The following is a 27,075-nucleotide window of genomic DNA, read 5'->3' on the forward strand; positions in this document are numbered from 1 at the left end:
GATATCAGGTTTTCACTTTGGAATGGTCAGATTGGACAGACTGCTTGGCTTTAGGTCTGTGGCCTAGTTCCTTTTGAAGGTGTCCTGTGATGAAACAGAGCAGTGATTCGTTTGACTGGTAGTGGCGGGAGGAGAAAGGGAGAGGCAAGAATTTCTGTTCTCCAAACTGAGGGTTGATGGGGGGTGGGAGGGAGGGGAGGGTGGGTGATGGGTATTGAGGAGGGCACCTTTTGGGATGCGCACTGGGTGTTGTATGGAAACCAATTTGACAATAAACTTCATATATTGGAAAAAAAAAAAAGAATTTCCGTTTTCACTGGCTAACAGATTCCTTAAGGGGATGGGGAAGGTGATGCCACTAAAGGCTGGTAATACAGAGCTGCATGGCATGAAGTCCATCGAAGCCTTTCTTGAACTGTCACCTGGGCAGGTACTTGGGGCTGATGGAGCCGGAGAATTAATCAGAGAGACTCAGGAGGGTAATGCTAAAGTCCTCCCATGGGGTGCTCAGCATCGTGGTCTTGGTGAAGAGGCATTGGCTTGTTGACGGATCCTGTTGATATGGAAGTGATGTTTGCAAATGAGAAGGAGTAATTATCCACTCCTTCCTGCTGAAATTAGCATCTGTCGGCAATTGGAGTCTATGACACCAAGGCTCACTGGCTGCTAATGGCTTTATGTTCTTAGCGTTGTCATTTCCTGAACGTTCTGCTCAGACAAGGACTTAACGTTCTGCAGCTCCATTTCTCTGGAGGTTGCCTCCAAAATCCAGTCTGTCAGGCTTCGCTTGCATTTCTCGGGCTACTTGTTGGCAGGTTTGGCTAGTGTCTAAAATGATGGGAAACTAGTAACTTGTCCCACCTTACATATGCAAAAGTGATGAACCATCGTGAGTGCCTGACATTCCTACCAACTACCTGGGGAGGTGAGTCAGTATCATCACTACTCATTAGGAATTAATTAGACTGCGCTTGCAGGTGTCAGTTGGAGACAGGGCTGAGCCTTCAGCACTGCCTACATTCTCTCCCTTGGAAATCCAGCCTCCAGCTCACTGTCTAGTGAGGGTGTAGTTGAGTCTCATATTCCCAGGGAAGGTGCGCTGTGTCTGGCAAAATGACTCCTGGATTCCGATTTTCATTAATATAGGACTTTAGTCAACTTAGTTAGGTCTCTGGACCTCATAAGGTGGAGATAATACCCGATAGGAGTAGGGCAGTGATGAAATAAGATACTGCAGGTCAGAGCTTCTGGCATTGTGCTTGAAACGTGGTTCATTGGGAGAAGGTTGAATTTGGATTTGAGGTACCAGTTCACTTTGGAAGTAAAGACTCTTTTTTTCCTAGTCTTTTATTGGAGGGCAGCTTTTCTCTTATGAGGAAAATCTGGGCTGTCACTAAGATCACAGTGACCAAGAGTGATTCTCTTTCTTTAAATGGCTCTCACCTTTGCCTATGTCCACATTCTTCTGAGCTCATAGAAATCTTCCTTAGCATTCCTTTTAGTGCCACTCCTTACTGTTCCTTTTTCATTCACCCGCTCATTCAAATTTGCTTTGTTACCATTTTTCATTTCTTCAGATTTCTTCCTTGGCCACCTCTTGGGTTTCTGGCCTTCACATCCTCACCACTTTGCCTCTCTTATGACTTTTCTCATAGCTGCTATTGTCTGGTTCTATCTTCTCTAGGGGCCAGAAGAAAAGAGAACGAGACAGGGTAAAATATTGTATCTCAGAAATTTCCATTCCACTCAAAATAATGTTTGTTCATCGAAGCAGGAGTTTACCTTCTAGAGGACCCAAACCATATTTGTGTCTTTAACACAGAAGGGCAGTCGGTTGTCAGTAATTGTGATTAATAATTAATAAATTGGGTTAGACAGTCAACTCTTGTCTATCTCAACCGTGCCTGTCTTAAGTCTGTTCTCTTACATCTTCGTAATTGGGTGATTTTCTCTGGGACTCTTCTCCTTAGAACCTTGACCAGATCAGGGTGAGGGATGGGAAAGGGACCAAAGCTCTCACCCTTCTTGTGGAAAGCTTGGGTGATAAGTTCATTCATATTGATGTGAAAGAATGTTCACGTCATCCGGTTGTTGGTTCATTCTTTCATTGAGCATTATTCCACATACTGTGCTAGCACTGGGGATCCCGTGATGAGCGTAAAAGTCCCTGCCCTCAAGGAGATTGGAGTATCGCTGGGGTGCAATAACAAATCAACTTACCAAGTTTTATTATAGGTAGAGTCGATGGGAACACAAGGTAGTGTTGTGTTGGCCTTAGTTGGCTTTCAGTGTTAATGACGGAAACTGATGTACATGGGGGTTGACGAGTGCCCTGTGTTCCTGGGTTACTCAGGTGGAGATAGAGTCGTAATGCCCAGTCCATCCCTTTTCTGGTTGCCTCGTAGAGTACTGAGACATTGCCTAACAGAAGCTGTATGGATTTTTGTGACCCTCATGTTCAGTGGTGTTTCATTAATCAGGAGGGTTATTTAAAACTAACCCCTTTATTTAAGAGCTCTTAAATCACCTGTAAGTGGGTGACGTGCTTACATTATGAGAGACCCATAGAAATTAAGATACAGGGAGCAACAGAATACTGTGCCCTAGGTCATACCCTTGTGAATATGTCCCTTGAATGGAGTCAATGTCAGAAGCACCTGCATTTGACTGTCTCACCCCTTTCTTTGCCCAGACTTTTAGATTAAAATGTGAATTGGTTAACTGTATATATGCTATCACTTCACTGTAATCCTATCACCTTTCTTGAAGTGTCAGTGGGTAATTATGGAAGAACGATCCATTTAGGGAGTGTAGCTATTGGGGCAGTTAACAGGAATATTTAGGTCCCGGGTAACATTTATTATAGCGTGGCCAAGGAGACTTTTAGGAACAAAATGAGCTTTTAGAAAAGTGTTAATGACAGAAACGGAGGCACACAGAGGCTACATGGTACACAATATATCTCCCTAAGTCTCTGCAACAGTCCTGCGAGAGTAGAGTCCTTCTGCCCCTTCATGATTTTTCTGTGTTGGGATTGAACTTAAATTTATGTCCATTTGTAGGTTAAACCCTGAGCTTCTACGAGATGAACTAATTTAGTCTGGGTGTTGTGGCTGGTGGATGAGCCAGGTCTACAAGCCAGGTCAGGTTGAGTCTTAATACCACGTGTTCCCTCTCCAGCCCCCGATCCTGGACTTTTCTTCATTTCCTGAGTTGAGTGAAAGTTGACTCCCTTGCTCAAAGGATGTATGAGCCGGTGAGGATGTAAGCTCTGGCACAGATACTCTCTGCTCAACTCATTTGACTAGAGCTTGTTGTTGGTAATAAGCGGGCGTTTGCTGCTGTACATTCAGGGGCCACGTAGATTGCGTGGTAGTTTACCAATTCCACACATGCTTAGGATATTCCTAATGTGTGACTGACACTCTCAGAGCCACTGGACACACGCTTCCAGGATGAGGTGGATTTTGAGCTGGGCTGGAAGGGACCTGAGGGATAGAATGCCAGGATGGTTATTTCAGTATCCAGTACGGGAGCTTTTCTCAGCCAGCCCCAGTCTTGTGATCGGAAACTCTCTGCCCAGACAGGGCCTCATCTTACAATTGGGTTGTAAAACCAAGGGCCTGTAGAACTCTGTGGATTATGTATGTGGTAGCTTCTGGGGCTATGTCCTGGCCCTTGTCCAGAGTAGGTAATTCCATCCTGCTGAGCTCCGGTTGACCAAATTGCAAGAGCCTGGACACAGCGTTCTTCCCTTTGCAGTAAATGAATAAAAACCTGAGAGCATTTAGAGCGCTGCCTGTATTGACTAAGTGGATGGATCAGTTAATGCTAGCTAATGTTGCATGCCCTAACCAAGGACTAGGGAGTTTTAGCTTTAGAGGTAACTTGAAGGGGTTGCCCGCCCAACTCTGCTGCCTGTCTTTACGGCACTTCCCTCCTTGTGGAACAGTTCAACTAGCTGGAAAATTTTCCGTATGTTGAGCCAGAAACTTCTTTGGAACTTCTACAGAATGGGTCTACACCCTTCCCATGTGGCAACTCTTAGAGGTTGTTCAATGTCTACGGACACTGAGCTTGACGGTTATGATTCAGAAAGATCTTACCAGCTTTGAGCCATGCCCTAAGGGTAAAAATAATGGAATTTAATAGGAATAAATATAAACTCCCGTTTTTAGCTCCGAAGCCAGTTGCACAAGAGAGGAAATTCAGGAGCAGCACTTGGGAGCTTGGAGGTTTTATGAATCATAGGTTTATGAATCTGAGTGTCATTTATGAAGGGCTGTGGACAAACTGGGATGCATTTATGAGGGCTGGGCAGAGGGACAATGTGAATTATGCCTAGTCTGGAACGTAATCAGGAGGCTGGGGGCTGTTCCAGCCATACCTCAATGGGTGTTTGTTGGTGGGGGGGAGGGTTGCTCCATTTCTGTCCCTTGAGGGATAGACCCTCAGGGGATGAATAGGTAGAAGTTAACTGGGTTTTAGCCTCCCAGATGGAAGAATCTCAGCATGCCAGTACAAAGGAAGTGGTACTGGGGAGGGAGTGGGTTCCTCGCCATTGGGGATGTTCAAGTGCAGACCGCGTGACCAGCTGATGGAAGAGTTAGAGAAGATGTCAAGCATAGGATCAGGGGGTGCCGCTGTATTTTGGCCTGGAGGCTCTGTGGCTCTCACTCACACGGTGGTGTTCTCCTTAGGCAAGTCACGCTCCCCGGTCCCTCAGCAGGCCCTCACTGTCCCGGATTCTGTCCCTCCACCATCATGGTTGCATGCTGGGCACATCACCTGTTCATCCTACAGTGAGGCTCCCTGCAGTGAATTCATACTGCTGGGAGCTGCCCAGAGCCCAGAGGGACTGGCCTGTGTTTTTTTGTGCCGTTCGTTTTGTTTTGTTCTATTTTGGGGTCAGGTAGAGAAGGAGAAGGCGGGCTGGCCGCTACCTCAAAATGTTTGCTCATATTCTCGTACTTCTTCCGAGAAAGTGCTTTGGAGGTGGAAGCGACTGTCGGGCAGAGTAGTACAGGTCAGCCTGAGTTTTGTAAGACTCCTAAATCCCAACCAAAAAAAATATAATAATTTGAGAATTCGAAAAGCCCACACTGGAGGCATCATGGAGTTCATCTGCAGGTCAGTCACAAGACCTTTTCTTGTGGCAGAGTTTATGCCTCAACATTTGGCAGGTTTTAAAGTCCTGTGTTAACGCACACGTGTTGGTAAGACATGGTAAATATTTTGCTGACAAGCTCCTTGAGTGATGGGTCAATGGCAGCATTTAAAGGCAGACAACCTGAGGGTTTCTTTTATCCAGGTGCTGCTAGATCCAAAAAGCTGTCAGGCTAAGAAGCCAAACGCACCCACCAGTTACACCATTAATTGTGTCATGTTCACATGCCCCTGAGTTTCTGCACCTGGGATCTGTTGATCTATGCAGCTGGGGGAGGGCAGGTGCGAGGGGGTGCAGTTGGGAGCGAGAAGGAAAGAAGACAGGTTGCTTGCTCTCAGGGGACTGCCCCGGAACGCCGAACAGGTCCCCTGTGCCCGGTGGGGCCGCCGGCATCTGCTGCCCTTCTGGCCGCCTCTGTTGTAATATCGTGTGGACTTGAGGTGTGGAGGTGGATGGGATGGTGGTCACACCGAGCTGTCCCTGCTCCGGTCCTGTGCCTCCCTTCTTCGATCCATCCCCAGGCGCATTTCTTCTCCCCTTTTGGGGAAGCCTTTGAATTAATGATCTGATGCCTCTTCGACAAAGGAATATCGATATGTTAGTGTGCAGACGGCAGGGGGTACTGGATTAGATCATTTTCACATTGGTGTTTGTGCCGGTTTGACATTTGTTTGGAAAGCTTATCCCATTATGACCATAGGTTACATGCATAATTTAAGGGGAATAAATCTTTGAGAAAAATTTCTGGTGCTTCTGTAATCTTCAGTGCTACAGAAGAATAAATGAAAAGACTCCCTACGGTTCTCATGTGATCAGAAATTCCAAGCAGGCTACCAGATGAAGTGCCCCGTGTAGGTGTAAAAACATTTCTGCAAATGCGCAGGCCACTTGTCGAGGTCGCAGGGGAGGCGAGGGCAGGGGCGTCTTGGTCCCTGCTGCAGGGTTACAGTCTAGAAGCTGAGAGTGGCCAAGTGAGCTGAGCGTATAGGGCAAAAGCCCCGCAGAGAAATGCTGTACAGAAGCAGATTCAGGGCAGTTGGCATTGGTTTTAGTGGAATGAGTATTTAGGATAACAGTAATCTCCTCCTTCCTCCCTCCTGCCACCGTCTTGCATTCTGGCGATCTCAGTGACACACTGACTGGGCTGATTTGACATTTTTGAGTTCTCGTGCCACTTGCCACAGTGAGGCAGACATCTTTTGTTTTACTTTATTTCCTTTTGAACCACTTGTTTTGCCGTGGACATTGGATTATCCTTGAGTAAAGTGCTCCTGGTAGATTGGAGGCATTCAGTCAGTGGCTTTTGCAGGATTCACTGTGAACTTGTAACTCCGAGTGAGTACTGTTCTCACATCTGTGAAGACTATCCAGTTTCTGCCTGCCATCGCGTTTGCGTATGAGTGTTTAACATGATCCATAAAGAACAAAAGCCGCCTGGACCCCTGGATTCCGTATTCTCCGCTAGGACCTATTTTTCGAGCAAAGCCAGTGACTGAAGAACGGGTAATAGAACTAGTGAGAGCAGTATGTTGGTCATTACCTCGTCCTTATGCTGTCTTTTCATTTCTCTCTTAGGTTTATTTTCTTGAAAAGGCTCCAGGCTCCGGCTTGGAAAATCCAACCGCCAAAATTGAGCCCAGCAGCTGGAGCGGCAGTGAGAGCCCTGCCGAAAACATGGAAAGGATGAGCGACTCTGCAGATAAGCCGATTGACAATGATGCGGAAGGGGTCTGGAGCCCTGACATTGAGCAGAGCTTTCAGGAAGCCTTGGCTATCTATCCGCCATGTGGGAGGAGGAAAATCATCTTATCAGACGAAGGCAAGATGTATGGTAAGTGGTCTGGAATGCTACGATGTGCTTTTGTAATAAGGGACGATTGTCGCTAGCCTCGTCCTGAGATCCATTCACTGGCTTGGGTTCGATGATCTTTGTGGATTTTAGTTGGCCATCAAGGGACTAAATCTCAACTAACCAGAAGAGTCCATAAAGGGCCGTCGGGAAATCATTCTCTGGGGTTTTCTTATCCTTCTACATGCTCAGCAGCATTATAACAAAAGCTCTCAAGGTCCAGGTTGGAGCATAGTCGCAGTGACATGCACAGACCCGCATGTGTCGGGGCTAGTTCTTAGGAGCACATGGCCAGTCTCATGGAAGCCTGCCGCATATTAGCTCCCGGTAATTGGCTGGTGTCACGTGGAAACGGGACTTGGTGCTACCAGATCTCTTGATTCCCGCCCCCCACACTCCCTCCCCCCAGGAAGAGCTAGCAATATAGATGTTGATATATGAAATCTACTCATTTTTAAAAGCTGGCATTTTTGTTTTTTAAGCACAACCCTGCACAGGCCAGTCAGACATGTATGTGGCTTGCTCAGACCTTCAGACCACAATCTTAACCGCTGTGTTGCCAGTTTGCAGTTGAATGGCCAGACAAGGTGTTAGCCCCCAGGCTCTCACCAGCCTCCCCTTCCGCAAGGGGACGCTTAGCAGTGCGTTTTAAAGGAAACTTCAGGAGTGCCCGCGAAGGGAAGACTGGTTAACCAAATGGCTTGGGGTGCCAAGGGCCACGGCAAGCACCCATCCACTAGTCTGGGGCTTGTGTGCTGGGGTTGAATGTTCCCTGGTCCTTTCTGAGTGCTTCCAGCTGCAGACCTGTGCTTGCTCACCTTTTGGGAAGCAGATGGCAGGTGGTTGCCTGCACGTTCTGCCTGTCTAATTGGGCACGATGAGTTGACAGAGCTTGTGCTAAAGAGTCTAAAGAGACGCAATCAAATCGCCGAACCTCCAAGAGAACCGGCCCAGCAGCCTACCTGAGGTTGTTAACTTATCATGGAAGTGATTTATTTCTAAATAATTTGAAAGCTCTTCCATAATAGGGTGTTGTACCTTTAATCCTGCGCCTCGTCTATCTGGGGCCGTAGGAGGCTGCTGCTCAAACTAGCACACGCGGCTAAGGAGAAGGCAGATGGTGGTGCAGCTGCTACCAGCTGTGTTCCCTGCCCTCCCCTTCTCCAACTTGGATGATGTAATGGAAACAAGGGAAATTTTGCTTTCTGCAGCCTTGGAGTCTCCAGCCTGTCAGTGTCACACACACAGGGGAGAGAGCCCAAGCCTTCATTTGTTTTATGCTCTCCTGTGATCCTTTGTAGCCAGAGAAGCTTCTTTGTGTCCATTGGTGAAATGGACTCAGGGTGAAACATATCAGCTGCTGTGGGTAGAAAGTTTCAGGGCTGTCTGTTCTCTCTCTCTCTCTCTCTCTCTCTCTCTCTCTCTCTCTGTGTGTGTGTGTGTGTGTGTGTGTGTGTGTGTGTATCTTTCCTGGGCTACCCTTCCTCAGCCTGGGGATACGCTTGCAGGGTCTTGTCTTCATACCTAAAAATGCACCCCCGCCCCCCATTTTAAAGGCAGAGGAAAGTACTTTAATCCTTCCGCCTCCTTTGAAGCTGATTTTATTACTAGTTGTGAAGGCAGCTTCAGGCTGCTCTCCGTTGTACAACTCCAGTTTGTTAGTCCAGAAATTGTTGTTCTCTAAAATATCAGCCGAGTATCGCACATCCTGGTCGGTAGGAACTACTACCCTTCTCTTCTCACAGAGGATACTGGAAAGGTGCTTGTGCTTTAGGAATGAGGTTTGCGGCCGAGAACTTAATTCAGAGCAAAAGTTAATTTTGTCTACTCCCGATTGTGTTTTCTTCTCTGTTGGTTTTACTTTTTAGGTAGCAGCATTGGTAGATTTCACCAGTCTGCCTATAACACCATCACAGAAACAATTTTTTTGTGGAAATCCGTGTGTTAAGTGCTCTTGTTGGTGGTCATGGGGTGTCCGAGGCACTGGGCTGAATATGGAAAAATAACCAAGAAGTTTTGGATTGGAGTCCTTTACCACCCGCGGACAGATTTGCCTTCTGCCTGAATCTCCGTTTTCTCCCCTGTGGAAAGGAAAAAGAGTCAATTAAAGTGATTGATGTCTATGGGTCCCCGAGACTTGTACGTTTGGTGATGCCGGGACTTTGTACCTCAGTAAGAGTGATCAGTATGAGAGCACTTGTTCTTGATGTATGGATTCTTTCTTTCCTTAAACCAACATTCCACCGACTTATTGTGTTAGTAGCGACCAAGCTGATTTAAAATGGGGAGGTCTTTCGAGCAAGCAGCATTAGGAATTACAACGGCTGCGGGGTCACGTGTCCAGATGGGGGGGGCAGGAAATGCATTTGCTCCGGTGGTCTTGAAGCCATGCCCTCAACCCCCCCTCGGTGGCCAGCATGGAGGGGTGGTGCTCTGACTGGTAATTTGAAAGGGACACATGGAGTTAGCAGGGACTCGAGAGGTGCAGACGACATCCCTCAGGAGGGCTGCTGATGATTCCCCTGTGACTTTGAGGGTAAGAGAAGTTTGACGTGGGAACCTCCATAGTGAGGCCCCCGCCACTCGGGGATTGTGGATTGTGTCAGTGAGCAGTGTGGGGCCAGAGGTACTGTTCCCTGGCTTCTGGCTTGTTCCGCATCTTACCATACATGAACCAGGCACAAGCTAGACCCAGAGTCGAAGTGTCCTAAGGTCCTAAGAGCGTTCTTTTTCTTTTGAGCATTTTGAAAATGAAAACATTGAAAGCATTTTAGATTCCGTGGAATAAAATCAAAATAATCTAATGCTTTTTAGTGAAATACCAAGTGTTTTTGACTTGAGGGGGTTTTTCCAATATTTCTGAGCATTTGTAGAGTGCATTGTGATGTCACTAATACTGAGCCATTTGAGAAGGAAGGTCAAGTGCAGCGCTGATTTATTTTGGTAATGACATTTCCTCCGTGGTCGGCAATAGGGCAAATGCAGTCTTATAGAGGGGAAAAATGGAAAGCTTTCTTTATGAGGAGGTTTGGGCCATTAGAAGAGATGGCTTGATTCTCCCTCTGCTGCCTGGGTCTGTGGGGAAGCTGAGACTTGATGTGATTGGCCTCCACGTGGACAGACTACTTTTCTGCCTTGGGCCCCTCTGTGTGGGCATCTGTCCTTAGGGATAGTTAGGAGATTGAGGCCTCTCTGCAGGCTCACTCTCTCTCTCTCTCTCTGTGTTTCCTGTTTTTACGTAGCTGAGTGTCTCTTTTTCTGGTAGATAGTTGGAGAGGAGATAGCAAGAGGACACAATGGGAGAGAAGGTTTTGATCAGCAAACTGGTCTGAGATTAGATTTCACGGGAACAGGCCATTAGTTTTTAAAACAAAGCCGTGAACCACAGGGATACCCAGATGTGTTTGTTTTGCAGCTGAAAACCCTAGTCTAGCACTGTGGTCCCATTATCTCCCATAATCAAACCAGGGTAGGGACAGCAGCTAACATTCCTCCACTGATTGCTTTAGAGACCGAAGAGAGCAGCACTTAAAATTTTGGACTTTGGAATTGATAGGAGGCTTGGCCCTGCCTCTTCTAGATATCAGACTTTGGGCAAGTTGCTTTTCCTCCTGGTGCCTTTGTTACCACAACCGCAAAAGGGATTTAAATAGATCCTACTTTGGGGGACCGTTACAAGATTTAAACAAACTAATTGTGATCTGGGATTCCCCCTGCCACGTTTGGACGGTGTCTGGCATCCGGTGAGAGCTATGGAAGTGTTTGTGAACGGAAAACGAAAAGTGCTGTCTGCCATGAGCTGGGCTAAAGGCTTTCCATACGCTTTCCATCTACCGCTCCCAATGACATTTTGAGGTGGATATTCTGATCCCCACTGTGTCGACGAGAAAGCACATGACTAGTGTAAATGGTATAGCCAGAAGGTTTCAAATCCAGGTCTGTCTGACCCCCAGACCTGGGCTCTTTTCACGTGCTTTCATTCCTTGCTTGGTGGAGGTCATTATGTGTTAATTCAACAGATCAGTATTGAGCGCCGCCTGTATCCAGCCGGGTGCTGGGGGTTGTCAGGGATACAGCAGTGAACCAGACAGACACGGTCCCTGCCCTCACGGAGCCATCACAAGTTCATGTGCAGGAAACACTGACCTGAGGTCAGGGCTGTGTGCCAGAGCTTTCTGGGAAGTCTGAGGACCCTTTGAAGATGGTCACCTTCCACTTAGCCTTTTGAAGCCTGTTCTTGGCCACCAGCGTCCAGGGCACCTGGCCCAATGCTGGCAGGAGGAAAGCTTCTCAAATAACGCAGAGGGAGGATCCTAGATCACAAGGCTGGCCATGATGGTGGCCAGGAAGCTGTCTGGAAGATTCTGGTGCCCTGGGATCCTACAGGCGGCCTGGACAGAGCAATTGCTAGGCAATGGTTTTCTCCTTTTATGAGCAAATGTCTTGGGGGTCCTCACCTAGGGACAGCTCCATGGATGGCCCCTTTCTTGCTGGGATGCCAGACCTACTGGTTAGTCCTGGAGAGAAAAACTGTGAGGACAACAGAAGTTTGAGGGGGTGAGAAGGAAGACCCCTGTGGGCCAGTCCTCTCCAGTTGTTCAGGCTGAACCCTGCCAGCTGGGGGAGCACTGGACATGCAAGGGGCCCCTGCCTACTTCACAAAGGCACTGACAGAAAAGGGAGGGGGGCACTTGTAGTGAGGTGACAGCAGGGGATGTCAGAATGGGTGAGCATTAGTCGGTTAGGCAGAGACTAAAATCTGTGGTCCTCCTGGTTTTGAGAACTGGTTGGGAAAATGCAGGAACATCCCCTTTCAAGACCAGGAAAGTGGCCTGTGCCTGTAGGCCCCAGAGGCCTTGATGTGGAAATGGCTATAAAATCCAAGCCCTGTGGGATCTCCAGGCCACTTGGAAAAGTGACGCTCGGGGCCTGAGGTGAAGTTGTTTTTCTGCACCTGGACATCATGTGGCATCTTTGATTTCCTCTTTCTGTCTGACCTGTGATTCAGGGTATTATTTCAAGTGAGTTGGCTACAAATGGGAAGCACAAAGAACTGTGCCCTGAGAACAGACTAGAAGCCCCGTAAGGCAAGGACCCCACCCTGACTGCCTTGTCAGACATAGAAGCTATCAGTGATGTTTGTCCAATACATGCATACCTGAATTATCATTGAAAACAGAGAAAGGTTGGTGAGTAATCCTGAGGCCAGAGGGGCCTCTGTTGGTAGAGGCACTGGCTAGAAAGAAAGGGAGAAGAGAATGCAGGGGGGAAAATAAGAGAGAGAAAAGTGTATATTTAACGGTCTTCCTAGATGAGGAAGAAGAAATCCTGGTTTTTGCTAGGTGCTGGCGGATGCTAATGCAAGAGGTAGGAAGGATTTCTGCCCAGGTGGGCCCAGTGGTAGAATGAGGGTTAATTCTGGACTCCTCAGAACACGTGAGTAGTAGAGGATTTTGAAAGACTTTGGTTCCTGTGAGAAAAGCAAAGCCAGCGTCATCAGCGTTTTGGCTGGGAAGTTTTTTTGTTTTTTAAAAAAAAAATTTTTTTTAATGCTTATTTATTATTGAGAGAGAGACACACAGCATGAGCATGGGAGGGGCAAAGAGAGAGGGAGACACGGAATCCGAAGCAGGCTCCAGGCTCTGAGCTGTCAGCACAGAGCCCGATGCGAGGCTCGAGTTCACGAATCCTGAGATCATGACCTGAGCTGAAGTCAGACATTTAACTGATGGAGCCACCCAGGCATCCCTAGACACTCTTTTTGTTTGAGAACGTGTTGTCTTGTTTATTCCTCACGACAACCCAACGATACAGGTACTTGACAGCTGAGGAAGTTGAGGCCCAAGGTCAAATCGATTGCTCAAGGTCACATAGTAGATAAGTAGTGGAGCTGACATCTGAAAGCAAGCCACTTTATACAATTAACAGTTGATCCTTGAGCAACAAGGGCTTGAACTGTGCAGACCCACTCTATACAGGCTTTTTAAGATAAATGTGGTACAGTATTGTAAGTGTATGTTCTCTCCCTTATGATTTTAAAAATAAGTTTGTGTTTAAAAAATATTTCCTTATTTTGAGAGGGTGGGAGGGGCAGAGTGGGAGAGAGAGAATCCCAAGCAGGCTCCACACTTGATGTAGAGCCTGACACGGGGCTCGAACCCACTACCATGAGATCATGACCTGAGCCAATGTCAAAAGTTGGACACTTAACCAACTGAGCCACCCAGGTGCCCCCAAAATAATTTTCTTTATTCTAGATTACTTTATTACAAGACTGCAGCATATACTACACACAACATATGAAATAGGTGTTCATCGACCATTTCTATTATTGGTAAGGCTTCTGGCCATCAGTAGGCTCTTTAATAGTTAAGTTTTTGGGGAGTCAAAAGTTAAACTTTTGACTCTGTAGGATTTTTGACTCTTAGGGGGTCGGCGCCCCTAACCCCTGTGTTGTTCAAGGGTCAGCTGTACATATTGATCTGGAGGGAAGTGTATGCCCTACTAGAGATATACACAGCTTAGTGGTAGGGCAGTGGGAAGTGATTGTGACTGGGGAATACACATACCTCTGTTAGAAAATGCAGAAGAATGAAGGAGGCAGAGGCAGAGAGGCAGACTTATTTGAGCTAACTTTGAATGGGAGAAGGCCACGTAGTGTGTGTTTTTCGCTTACTTTGGATTTTGGACCCCTTTGAAAACCATAGAAAGTTGTGGTTCTTCTCCCCAGGGAGATGCATAGTTGGGTGAAGTTACAGGATCACTGCACAAAACTTCAGGTGATGTCGCGCCTAGGCTCAGACTTGCTGCTGTGGCAAGAGACGGAGAAGGGAAAGGCGAACAGATCTAAGCAGACCGTGTGAGAAAGGCACAGAGTCCTGCGAGGGCATCCCTCTGGTGCTCTTAGAAATGAGGGTGTATGTGGGAGGGTGGTGGCAGGCGGGCCTGGGCTGCCTCTGCATCATGGAGGACCGTGAAGGCCACAGCGTGGTGTCTGGTGGTCATTCTGAGGACAAAGGGAAGCCATTACATTTTTCCCGGAGAGATGACGTGACTCAGCCGGTGTTTTACGAAGCCGGCTCTGCAGGCGTGTAGGCAAGATAGATGACTATTGCAGGAGCCCAGTGGGAGAGGAAGAGGCCTGAAGCAGGTACCAGCAGTGTGGGCAGAGAAGTTCCAGATGTGGAACCAACAGGACCGGCCAACCCAGTGGGATTTGTGAAAGAGAAGGTGGGGTTGAGTGATGTCAGGGTTCCGCTTTCGGGGGCCCGGAGGATGAAGTGGGGAGTGGAGACTGGAGAAGCAGGTTTGTAGACAGGAGAGGAAGGAGGAGATGAGTTCTGTCAAGAGCTCAAGGCCCTGGGCAGCCACCAAGGCTGGCTGGAGGCTCGCCATCAGAGAAGTGGTCCCTTAGGCACTCCCAGTGGGTCACAGTGAAGCTGGCACAATTTTTAAATGAGGTACCTGTTGCAGTGGGACAATAAAGAGAAGTGTCTTTTTGAGAAAAAGAGAGACACATTGGTAGTTCCCCAGCCTGACCGTCATCAGCAGAAGCACTTGAGAAGCTTTTTAAGCCTTTAAGAAAAAGAAAAGGAACAAAAACTAACTCAAACCAATCAAATGAGAACCTCTAGGAAAATGGTCTGGGAATCTATATTTTTTAAAGCTCCCTGGGAAATTTGGGTGATCAGCCAGGTTGAGAGCCATAGGGCTAGGAGGCTACAGCCTGGGTCCAGGAGGACAGGAGCACATTTTTAGAGTGGGGGAAAAAAAAAAAAAAAAAAAAAAGAAATGAGCAGAGAATGAAACTGACATTTGAAACAGTCCTTACAAGGTTTGGGTACAGGAAGTAAACTATGTTAGTCAGATTATGTTTCCTCTGTACCGAGACAGAACACGACCATGGCCTAGTCTTTGGAGAGATCTGGCCACACACAGGAGCAGCCATGAGATGGTATCTTGAAGGACGTGAGTAGTTAAAGGAAGACTTCCCTTAGGACAGGGGAGAGTGGTTAGCAGGGGACAGAAATTGATGAGGTGAGGATATATTTGGTGACACAGAACCCAGAAGTGACTTTAAGAGGGGGTAGGGCTTCTTTTACTCTGAGGCACAATGCCAGGACCAGATGGGCGGAGGGTCTGGGGAGGGCCTAATGATCGGGTCTACCGATGAGGGGAGTAAGGCCATGTGGGCCGAGGCGGGTTGCGGGCTTTGGAAAAGTAGATCAGGCTTAGTAGAGATGCTGAGGTGAGCGAAGGTATTGCCCAGCACTGGCAGGAGGCCCTGAGAGAACCTGGAGAGCCTTCTTTTCTTTTTAAAGTTCATTTATTTATTGAGAGAGAGAGAGAGAGAGAGAGAGAGAGAGCGCGCGCGCAAGTCAGGGAGGAGCAGAGAGAGAGGGAGAGAGCATCCCAAGCAGGCTCTGCACTGACACAGGGCTCAAATCCACAAACCGTGAGATCATGACCTTAGCCGAAGTCGGATGCTTAACCAGCTGAGCCACCCAGGCATCCTGTTTATTTCCTTTTTTTAATTGAAATCTGTATTGAGATAAGTAGATTCACGTGCCATTGTAGGAAATACACAGTGATCCCCTGTATGCATTGTCCATTTCCCCCCAATGGTTACATTTAGCAAAAACTGTTACATCCTGTCCCAACCAGAATATTCATGTTGATAGATAACACACCAGTGATCTTACTCAGATTTCCCCATTCTGTGTGTGTGTGTGTGTGTGTGTGTGTGTGTGTGCATGAAGTTCTGTACAGTGTTATCACCAGTGTCGACTGGTGTATCCACCACCATAGTGAGGGTGCAGAACAGTCCCAGTGCCGCTAGGATCCCTGGACTTGCCCTTTTATGACCACACCCAGCACTGTCCCGCCTGCCCGGGCTTTAACTCCTGACAACCTTTAATCGACCTGTTTCTAAAATGTTGCCATTTCCAACCTGTTATATAATGGGATCATACTGTATGGAACCTTTTGCGTTCGTTTTTTCCATGCCGTATCATTCCTTGGAGATTCATCCCCGTTGTTGGCATGTTATCAATGGCTTGTTCCTTCTTATTGTTGAGTGTTTTCCGTGGGATGTCTGTTTAAGGGCATCTGGACTGATTCTAGTTTCTGGTTATTACAGATAAAGCTCCTATGGCCGTTGATATACACAGGTTTTTGTGTGAACGTGAGTTTTCATTTCTGCGGGATAAAATGGCCAGCAGTGGTAGTTGGGACTTTCTGGGTTTTTTTTGTTTTGTTTTGTTTTGTTGTTGTTGTTGTTTTTAACCGGTCCCCTGTTTTCCAGAGCAGCTTCACGTTTTCCCCTGCAATCTAGGTTGTCTGCATCCTCACCAGCATTTGATGTTGTCCCTTGTTTATTTTAGCCATTCTGAGAGGTGTGTGGTCGTATCTCATGTGGGTTGTAATTTGCATTTCCCTAGTGACTAATGATGTGGAGCATCTTTTCATGTGCTTATTAGCCATCTGTATATTCTCTTCAGTGAAATGTCTGCTCATGTCCTTTGTCCATTTTCTAATTGGATTCTTTATATTTTTACTGTTGAGTTTAGGGAGTTTATTCTAAATACGACTCCTTTGTTGCATATGTGGTTTGCAAATATTGGCTCCTTGTCTGTTGCTTTTCTTTTCATTTTCTTCACATGGGATCCCACATTAAAAGTTTTTAATTTTGATGAGATCCAATTTATTAATTTTCCCTTTTGTGGATTATACTTCTGATGGCCAGTCTAAGGACTCATTGCCTAGCCCTAGATCCTGAAGATTTTCTCCGATGTTTTGTTCAAAAAGGTGTACAGTTTTATATTTTATATTTAAGCTTATAATCAATTTTGAGTTAATTCATGTATAGGTAGAGAGCAGTACTTTTTGGGAAGCCCATTGGCGTGATTTTGTGATACATGTATTTTTTTTTCACCAGAGGATTATTGGTTCATCCATATTTTGACAGTTGTCAAAGTTGGGACCTGAGACACCAAGGTGCTGGTGATCACATGGTTGTACCAGCCTAGGTTGGGAAAGGGACAAGGGGAAGCTGGAGGGGCTACGTCATGGCATGTACTGCCCAGAGCCTCTGTTAGTTAGGAGAAGAGGCAGGGTAGGAGGCTGTGGTCACGCATGGGAGAGGCAGCATCTGAGATTAGAGGTGGAGAGATTTCGAGCGATGAGTTTCGAGGTGTGGCCATGAATGTGGTCAACTGATACGAGCGTGGGTGATGACCATTGGTGAAGAGGAAGTAAAACATGGGGAACCTCATCAGCACTGGGTTCATTAATCACTTTAATGTTGAAGTGCATAGTAGTGAAGTGTGAATTTGTAAATAAATGTGCCAGAGTAACCAGATATTGGGAGAAATTCTTTGAGGACATGACCCCATGGATGCTAATGGAATGAGTTAGGTATAAGTGAATACATGGTATGGACATAGTAAAAAGCAGGTGGCAGAGTGGTGGGGTAGAAGGAACATTTAGGGTCACAAGAAGATGCTAACAGTTCCTACTTCCTTCCTCCCAACTTCTCTGGCCGTTCCCATACTATTCCTATTTGTGATGTGTCTTTGGACAGCTGTATTAGCTTTCTGTACTTTGTCACTATCATCTGTAGAATGGGATGAGGAAATCCACATATCTCTCCCTGCCTCTCAACAATGCTGAGAGAAATCCAATTGCAGATGAGAAAGTGCTTTGAACTGAATCCTAAAAAGAGTACTTTTGTGAGGTTAAGCCCCCTTAGGGCCTGTTGGAAAGGTAGGTAGGAATGTTTTGGAGTTGTCACACAGGATTAAGCTTCCCTGTCCTAGGTAGAGGGGTGTTTCGTTAAGGGAGGGTTGAACTCCCCCCTCCCCCTTCAGGGTTTCTGCCAAAGAAGGGGTCGGAGAGGGGAGATTGGGGCAAACTTGTCCAGGTCAGAGTCACATACAGTGCGGGGGACCACTGGGAGCCTGTTGCACTGCAGAGGCTGGGCAGCCCCAGACAAGTGGCCCTGTACAGCCTCCAGGGGGAGGGGGCTTGGACACACTTGGGTGTTGTAGGCACAACCGTGGATTACAAGTCTTTTTGTTCTTCCCACACTGACTTCTAGAGCTTTAGCTCCACGCTCCCGTGGCTGTGGCCTTGCCTGTCACTTGGGAGCTTGTCTCTAAGTTCTTACTATCATTACTTATTTGTATCCCTCTCCACTGATAGGACGTACAGTGGTCATTTCAATAATTATTATTATGGTTGTGTTCTGCTGATCTCTTTAGTAAAGGTGCCGTCTTAGAGAATGTTCAACTCTGTAAATTTAAATACATAAATGTATCACGTGGTCAGGATCATAGAAATAATCTGCAGGAATTTACAACATAGGAATAGTGGTTGCCACAGGGGTTGGATTATAGGAGACTTACTCCTTTTCCCCTATATATTGCAGTATTAATGGAGTTTCTTTAATAGCGAACATATGTTGCTTTTGGAATTGGAGGAAAAAATAATTATATCAAGTTTATTTTGTCCCTCTGGTTCTGAGTAAGGAATACTCATTAAAGGAAAATGTGGAAAGTACCAAGAATTAGAAGCAAACCATATTGCCTAGGTCCACTTTGGTGTGACGTTCACTAGGGATTCGGTTGGAGGTGTGGGGGGTGGGGTGGGCTTTGCAGGGTCTTGGTGAGTGGAAGGGAAGCTGGTGCCACTGAACTCTTCAGGGCAACAGTCTTGAGGGACAGGTGGTCAGAGAGTGGTGGTGCTGGGGCAGGAAGCAGGACAGAGTGTTCTTATTATAGACTTCAGGACGTCGGTCCGGGAGTTCAACAGGTGCCCTGGCCAGTTGGATCTGTCAGTCAGCTGTCCAGACCAACAGTGGAATTATTCTGACATTCGTCTATTATGGTAAAATGGCTATGGGAGAGGTAGAGAAAAGCATTCGAATCCATTCTTCTAATGTCTGCACGCTCACAGCAAAGGGACACAACAATATTAATGGGAGTTAACACACCATAACCCCTGCCGCACCAGTGCTTATCATTTAACTCAAACTTGACAGGAGTAGCGGACATGTTTTATTTTGGAGGGCTGGGAGGGGGCCTCTCTTTAAAAAAGTTTTTTTTTTTTTTTTTTTTAAAGGGTGCCTGGGTGGCTCGTTCGGTTAAGCGTCTGACTCTTGATTTCGGCTCAGGTCATGATTTCACAGTTTGTGAGATCAAGCCCCACATCGGGCTCTACACTGACACCACGGAGCCTGCTTAATTCTCTCTTTCCCTCTCTCTCTGCCCCTCTCCTGTTCATGTTCTCTCTCTCTCTCTCTCTCTCTCTCTCTCAAAAAGTAAATAAAACTGCTAAAAAATTTTTTTTAATTTTTTTTTTTTTTTATGATCGTGTTATTTTTTGTAACAGATTCCTAGCAAATAGTCTTGTGTTTGCATTGCCTTTTGGCAGAGCTAGGTGACTTTTAGAGTATGAAAATGCTCTCGAGACTATGGTGTAGTATACATTCTCATTTGATGTAATCATTTGAATTAATAACAGGTAGGTTTCATTTGCTTGATATTTACCTTTTGTGCATAAACTGCAGATTATTCTGTCTGCCCACCTTCCCTTCTCTCAAATGCTTCAAATCCAGGTAAATAATAAAATCAAATTCACTCTTCAAAGCCTGTAAGGATATTATTTCTTTCAAGCCTCTTTCTGTATCATTGTAGTCCCCTCTTTCTTAGCTTTTCAGAGCACAGTCTGAAAGGTGTGACGTTGAAACGTGCTGCCCACGACATTCAATTTATTTAAAAAAAAATTTTTTTTTAATAGCATTACAGCCTTTTCATCACAGGCAATGAAATTGGTCATTAGCTGAAAATTTCCATAGACATTGTTCCTTTTGCAAAGGCCAGAGGAACTTTTAGGCTACCTTATAAGAGAATGCTATGGAGGAAATGCTTTGCAGCATCTGGGGTAATATTTAACATATGTTAATAAGCTGAGGGTTTTTTTTTTTTCTCCCCCCCAGCCATTTAGAAAAGGTCCCAATTACTCTGTGTCTGCCCTCTTCCCTGGATCTGCCTTGGCTCTGTGACTAGCTTGCCATTGTGTTGAGACAGGCTTTGGCAACTGTCTCTCAGATGAATGGTTCTATTACAAACACAGTAGCTTCCGTGACAGCTTAGAAGAGATTGTTGTTTATGGCTGCTTTTATTGAGAGAGCTTCGGCGCACGTTAATGTCCCGATAAAGACATTTGTACCTATAAAGTAGCCACAGCTTTAACCCTATTTGATGGTGAGTAAGGTATTGGGGCTGATGACATGGCCAGATGTGAGGTATCGGATTGCATGTTTATTCAACTGTTTCTGCAGTCTCTGTACTTCGATGTGCCTTTGTATTTGCTGTATCACAGCAACACACAGAATGCAGTGGCGATACGATCCTGCTTATGGAAGATGCTATTTGGGTTACTTGGATCGTAAGCCACGTGTATTAGGAAGCATTCTCTCAGTGCCTTGTGTGTCCTGAGACAGCAACCGCAAACAGTTGTTAGGTGAAGGGATTTGCCAGGTGGGATGACTGCGTGCACTGGGGTAGGGCACTTTTGAGATGGACGGATCTGAGTGAGGCCTGGGCTGACCGGGGCAGGCATTGCAACAGGGATTCACAATAACGATGATGAACATCTAGCCAGGGCTTGCTGTGTGCCAGGTACTATTCTAGACGCTTAACATCAACTCACCTAAGCCTCACGACAGCTCTTATGAATAGCTACTATTATCATTGCCGTGTCACAGATGAGGACACGAAGGCCCGGAAATGGCTCAGGGTCATGCAACTCGTAACTCCTGGATCGGAGGTATGAGCCCCTATCGGTCTGATGCCAGCACCGGAGTCTCAACCGCCACTTGTCTGCTGCCTCTGAGGCTTGACAGAACTGTAACCTGAGGTCCTCTGGACTCCGTGTCCCTAAACTGCTGCCTGCCTGGTTTGGGAGAGAGTTTTGGTTCCAAGTAAACAATGAAAAGGGGAGAATGTGCTTTCCTGGTGTCTGGGATCCTCTTTATCCTATTATCTGACTGGCAAACTCCTACAGGTTCTTTAAGACCCTGTACAAAATACTCTCCTTTTCTCCGAACCCTTCCTTAAACTCCACAAGCAGAGATAGTTGCTCCTTTGTGTGTGTGTGTGTGTGTGTGTGTGTGCGCGCACACACTTTTTTTTTTTTTTTTTTTAATTAAGTTATTTAACTGTCAGAGCCTTTCAGGCGCAGTTGTTTTTACAGTGTTTGTGTCTCCATGTCCTCGGGGGGCAGGGCAGTGTCATCAGCACGTCTGCATCTTTAGCAGTTAGCATAGTGCCTGGCACACACAAGGCCCTCAAAAAATGTGTGGATTGGTGAAAATTGTTGGTAATAATAATTCCACCTTTCCATCTCTAGCAGGCATTTTTTCCCTGCATTGTTATCACATGTGCAACATTCTAATGAAATAATGAAGGCAACAGTTAGAATTTTATGGATGAGACACTGGGGCACAGAGCCCAGAGGGCTTTCCATTAGGATACCTTATTTTGAGGTAACCTCCTGGTAAAGCAGAATTTATGGTGGAACCCATAGCACCCCATCCCCATGTCTGTGTTTTTCTGTTCTGACCACATTGACCCTGTGCCTGGGTCAATGAGAATGGGAACACTTTTTCTTAGTTTACAATTTTGTGCCCATATCACCATGATTCTGCCCATATAGGATATTCAGTGGCTAGAAAGGATGGCTGAGCCTGATTTGGCTATTGTGGTGACTGAACCCACCTTCCTCCCATCCTGATTTGATTTTTATAACTATAGTAAAACATATTCCTAGAAAGCTAGTCTTTGACAATTTTTCCCCTTTGGACATACCTGCTACAGTGTGTTTGTAAGCTTATTTGACATGTCCTAAGTGGTGTCTATGCATACATATGTGTGTGCCTTACTCTTTTCAGGTTGACTGTGGATTTGGTTTAACCTGTCTGAATGTGACTTCCACAGATTATCCTAAGATGACATTGTTGATCCTCAAAGATTCATTTGAGTGAAACAGTGAACTAAGCAAGCTACTGCTGTGGAGTTTAGAAGGTTGTTAATTTCAGTTAGGGCAGGTTACCAGACCTTTGTGACCAGGTCACAAAATCTGGTTAGCGTAGATTTAACCTACCACTAATCTTGTTAGTGGCTGATTTATATGGGGGTTTGTCAGCCCATAGGAGTAAGTTCATCGTAGTTGTTAAGGGCATGGAGTCAGGAGTGGGGGCTCTCTGGGCTTAAGTCCTGGCTCTGCCGATGTGTAACCATGGATATGTTAGTATTCTTGAACCTCCATTTCCTCATCTGATAAATGGGGCTAATATTAGCACCTATCTTACAAGGTTGATATGAGGGTTAAATGAGATAATGTGGTAAAATGCTTCACATGCCCAACTCATTCTTAGAGAGAAGTATTATCTTGACCACAAAATCAGGCAAAGACATAACAAGAAAACTATCGACCAAAACCTCTTATGAATACAGATATAAAAGTTCTCAACAAAATGCTCATAGACTAAATCCTGCAACATATAAAAAGAATTACTCACCATGACTAAGTGGATTTACCCCAGGAATGCAAGGTTCGTTTAAAATCGGAATTTAACGTAATATACTTTATCAGTAGAATAAAGAACAAAAATCACATGATCATCTCAATAGATGGAGAAAAGGCATTTGACAAAATCCACACCTCATCTTGATAGAAACAAACTCCTATGTGCCTACCATACTAGCCTCAGAAGAGAACTTCGTCCCTGATACGGGGCATTGGTAAAAAATCTACAGCCAGCATCATAGTAATATGATGTTTACTTAATAGTAAAACACTGAATGCTTTCCTCCTAAGATCAGGAATAAGACAAGGATGTTTGCTTTCACTCCTTCTAGTCAACGTTGTGTTAGAGGTTCTAGCCAGGGCAATTAGTCAAGAAAATGAAACAAAAGGCATCTGTATTAAAAAAGGAAGAAGTAAGATTATCTCTTTCTGATCTTTTATATAAAAAAAATTATTAAAGCTAATAAAGGATTTGGTAAGGTTGCAAGATATGAGATCAATACACCAAGGTAATTATATTTCTGTACATTTGTAATGAACAGTCTAAAAATGAAATTAAGAAAGTAGTTCTGTTTACAGCATTATAAAAAGGATAACATAACTCATGAATAAATTAAAATAGACACGTGTGCCACTTTTACTCCCCAAACTACAAAACATTGTTGAAAGACATTGTAAAAGACCTGAAATAAATCAAAAGACATTCTGTATTCACAGATCAGAAGAGTTAATAGTGTTACAGCCGTCATCCCCAAATTGATCTACAGATTCAATGTAATCCCTATTAAAACTCCAGCGGACTTCTTAGTAGAAATTGACAAGCTGATCCTAAAAGTCATATGGAGATTAAGGGGATTCAGAATAGCCAGGACATAACTTGGAGAAGAAGAACAGAGTTGGAGGACTCATGCTTCCTGATTTCACAACTTACTACAAAGATACAGTCTGAATCAAGATGGTGTGGTACTTGTATAAAGTTAGACATGTATCTTGGGAATAGAAACAAGAGTCCAGAAACAAAATCCTGCATATTTGTGGTCAATTGATTGTCAACAAATGTGCCAAGCTAATTCAAAGAGGGGAGCAATAGGTTTTTCGATAAATGGTGCTGGGACTACTGGGTATCCACATGTCAGGAATGAATTTGAACCCTTTCTCCACAACCTACACCATAACTAACTAAAAATAGATACTAGACATAAATTTAAAAGCTAAAACTATAAGACCCTAGAAGAAAATATAGGAATAAGTCTTTCTATGATCTGTGGTTAGGTAAAGCCTTCTTGAATATGACACCGAAAGCATGAGTAATAAAAGTAAAAATAAATTGATACTTCATCAAAATTACAAACTTTTGTGCTTCAAAGGATACCATCAGGAAAATAAAATAACAACCTGGAGAATATTTTTAAGCCATAAATCTAATATGGGACTTGTATGTAGAATATAGAAAGAACTCTTGCAACTCTGATAAAGAACGTAAGTAATCCAATTAAAATGTAGACAAAGAACCTGAATAAGCATTTCTTTTGAGAAAATATACAGGTCGCCAATAGCACATTGTAAAGATGCTCAGCATCATTTGGCATCTTGGAAATGCAAATTAAAACCATGGTGAGATACCACTTCATATCCACTAGGATGGCTATAATCAAAAAGACTGATAACAAGTATTGCCATGGATGTGGAGAAGTGGGAATCCTTATGTATTATTAGTGGGAATATAAAATGGCACAGCCACTCTGGAGAACAGTCTAACAGATACTCAAAAGGTTCGACATAGCATTATCAGAAGACCCAGCAATTTTACACATAGGTATAAAACTAAGAGAAATGAAAGCAGGTATCCCTATAAAAACTTGTGAATGAATATTTATAGCAGCATTATTCATAATAGTCTCAACAGTGGAAGGACCCCAAAGGTCCATCAGTGGATGGACATAAATAAATATGGGCATGAATAAAATGTGATATATCCAATCAATGGATTATAATTTGGTGATAAGAAGGCATGAATTGCCAGTACATACTACAACATGAACAACTCTTGAAAACATTATGCTGAGTGACAGAGTGCAATTACAAGACTATATATTGTATGATTCCAGTTGTGTGTAATACTCAGAATAGGCCAGTCTTTAAAGATAGGAAATAGATTAGTCGTTACTTAGGCCTGGAGGATTTGAAAGAAATTGGGCAATTACTGTTAATGAATATGGGGTTTCTTTCTGGGATGATTAATATGTATTATATATTACATATATTAATATATGTTATATATGCATGTGCATGTGTATATATACGCATACATATATACATACACAGATAGTCTACATACATACATACTCTGAATATACTAAAAATCATTGAGTTGTACACTTTAAATCAGTGAGTTATATGATATATACATTATATCTCAATAAAGCTGGTTGGTAAATGTATATACTTAGCATCCTACGTGGCCCATTGAAAATGGTCAATAAATGTTAGCTACCATTGTGATAATTTCCTTCCTACTTTTCTTGCTACTTTTACAGTAGCAAAGATGGAATTGAGAGGACAATGCTGAGAAAGCAGGTGAACCTAGCAATTAATTCTGATCCTGGGTGATGGAGCGGGTAGAAGAAATCTGTAGGGCTCTAGGCTGGGAGCTAAATGCTGATTTAGGAGAGCTAACGGAGAGGTCGAGTGAAGTTACATGGTGCAACTGCCTGGCATAGAATTGGCCCTCCCAAACTCTTAGGTAGATTTGAATTTAGTTACCCTTAAAATGGTGGTCGAACTTAGGGCTCAAATCTGGTCGAACTAAACCAGATGTTCCTCCCAAAAGAATAATCACCACTTGTGTGTTAAAGGCCAGGGTTTTTGTGTCCAGGAGTTACTAAGCCAGATGTGCGTGTTTTCTTTTTAAATCGCAGTAAGCATGGCAAAGACCAGGGTTTTAGTTCTGGGCCTGTATATTTTTCTAGGCGGTGTCTGGGGAACCTCAGTTTCCCAGTCAGTCCCTGGAGAACAGCTTTGCTCCTGGCAGGCTGCCTTTGGGCCTGAGTGTCGGAACCCCTCGAGAGGAGAAGGGCAGAGCCCAGTCCTCATACTCTGGAAGTCAGTCCCTGCAGAAGCTCGACAGCACCATAGATCGCCATGCTAGTTACCAGCGGTTCCTCCTTTAGAACTTGGAAAACATGTGCCAACTGGGCGGGAAGGTTCTCCGCTAAGATGGGTTTATTTCCCAACATGTCTCACGGAATTTTTTCCCCCAAGGATTTACCTATGGAGGGAAGTTCCTATTTCAGTGTTGGGGGAAAACCAAGTGAGCTGCTTTTCAGATGTTTAGCCACACGCTGGCACCCAGGCTCACGCGGTACGGAGTGGCAGAGCCAAGACTCAGAATGTCCCCCATGGCCACCTGGCTGCTAAGACAGTTTGCTCTTAGTCTTAACCACTAGACCGAACTGCCTCTCAGGAATGGACGCAGTTGAGAGAGGGAGAGGTGTGAAGACAAGTGTTTTCAGGAACACTGGGGAGTCTGGAGGGCTGGGTGCCGACAAACACGGACGGAATGGCTAATGAACTGGGAAAAGGAGGATGAGTTTGAGTAACATGGCAGGTGATTGCATTTGAACCCTGAAGATCAGCTTGTCTGTGTGAGTAGCACATTTCTGGAAGAGGGACAGGAGTCATCACTTTTTTGGATACTCAGCTAGTGTTGAAGAATTATTCTGGAAGCCTGAGGAGTGACCCACAAGGAGGTGGAGGTCACTGCAGCACTCCTGTAGGAAAGGAGGATGGCTTCACCTATGTCAGGGGCTGTGGCAGTGACAGCGAGAGGCCAGGGTGGGTTAGGTCAGGATAATAGCGATCAGGCATCCAGATGGCATATAGGAGGGATCAGAAGGCTCTCTAGGGCTTGGTGGCAAGAGAAGAGATGGAGGTGTTTCATCTGTGTGGACAGCAGCGCATTTACAGACACATGGAAAAGCAGATTCTGTGGGGCAGAATTGGAGTCCTGCGTCTGAGCTGTATGGAGCTGGCAGGGCTTTGGGGTTCTCCGGGGGGAGGGGACCAGCAGGCACGTGGAAGTTCAGCGTCCTGGGTTGAGAACAGTTTGGAGGGACAGCATCTCAAGGTTTGGAGTTAAAGCCTTAGAAGTGAATGAGCTTGTGCAGGAGACAGAGAGGAGAAAGGACTAAAGAAAGAAAGGTCTCGGTGAGAACCATTGCAGCCGTAAGAGTCAGGCCCCAGCTCATGCTTGTGTGTCCGTCTTCTTACTGAGCATCCTGCTTGTCACGTGAAACCTTACAAGTGCTGGAGCCGGGGAGCCCGAATGCCTGCGTGTTTATTGTACTAAGTATGTTGAAGTCTTGAAGTTTGTCTCTTCTCGGTGTGTTGATGGGTACTTTTCCTGTGGGTTCATGGGGTGCTGAGTCTGTAGACACATTCTACTCTGTGGCTCCCTAGGGTGAGTTAA

At 45.3% G+C, this 27,075-nt stretch overlaps 1 protein-coding gene and 1 long non-coding RNA gene across 11 annotated transcripts in view; one reads left to right on the top strand and one right to left on the bottom strand.

Annotated features, from left to right (window-relative positions):
- Positions 1-27,075, top strand: part of TEAD1 (TEA domain transcription factor 1) — a 261,367-nt gene that overhangs the window by 79,035 nt on the left and 155,257 nt on the right. For 6 of the 9 annotated variants that reach the window (XM_042959709.1, XM_042959705.1, XM_042959701.1 and 3 more), the window contains exon 1: positions 6,758-6,998. In XM_042959709.1, the coding sequence (XP_042815643.1) occupies positions 6,842-6,998 (157 nt within the window). In that variant the 5' untranslated portion in view covers positions 6,758-6,841. Of the gene's footprint in view, positions 1-6,742; positions 6,999-27,075 lie in introns of those variants that run through there. The other 3 variants (XM_042959706.1, XM_042959707.1, XM_042959708.1) reach the window with 1 other exon arrangement.
- The window catches only part of LOC122231537, a 38,742-nt gene continuing 20,267 nt past the window's right edge, over positions 8,601-27,075 (bottom strand). For both annotated transcript variants that reach the window (XR_006208804.1, XR_006208805.1), the window contains one exon: positions 8,601-9,097. This is a non-coding gene — a long non-coding RNA (uncharacterized LOC122231537). The remainder of the gene's footprint in view (positions 9,098-27,075) is intronic.

This window comes from Panthera tigris, chromosome D1 (genome assembly GCF_018350195.1).
Source record: "Panthera tigris isolate Pti1 chromosome D1, P.tigris_Pti1_mat1.1, whole genome shotgun sequence".
Classification (NCBI taxonomy): Eukaryota; Metazoa; Chordata; class Mammalia; order Carnivora; family Felidae; genus Panthera; species Panthera tigris.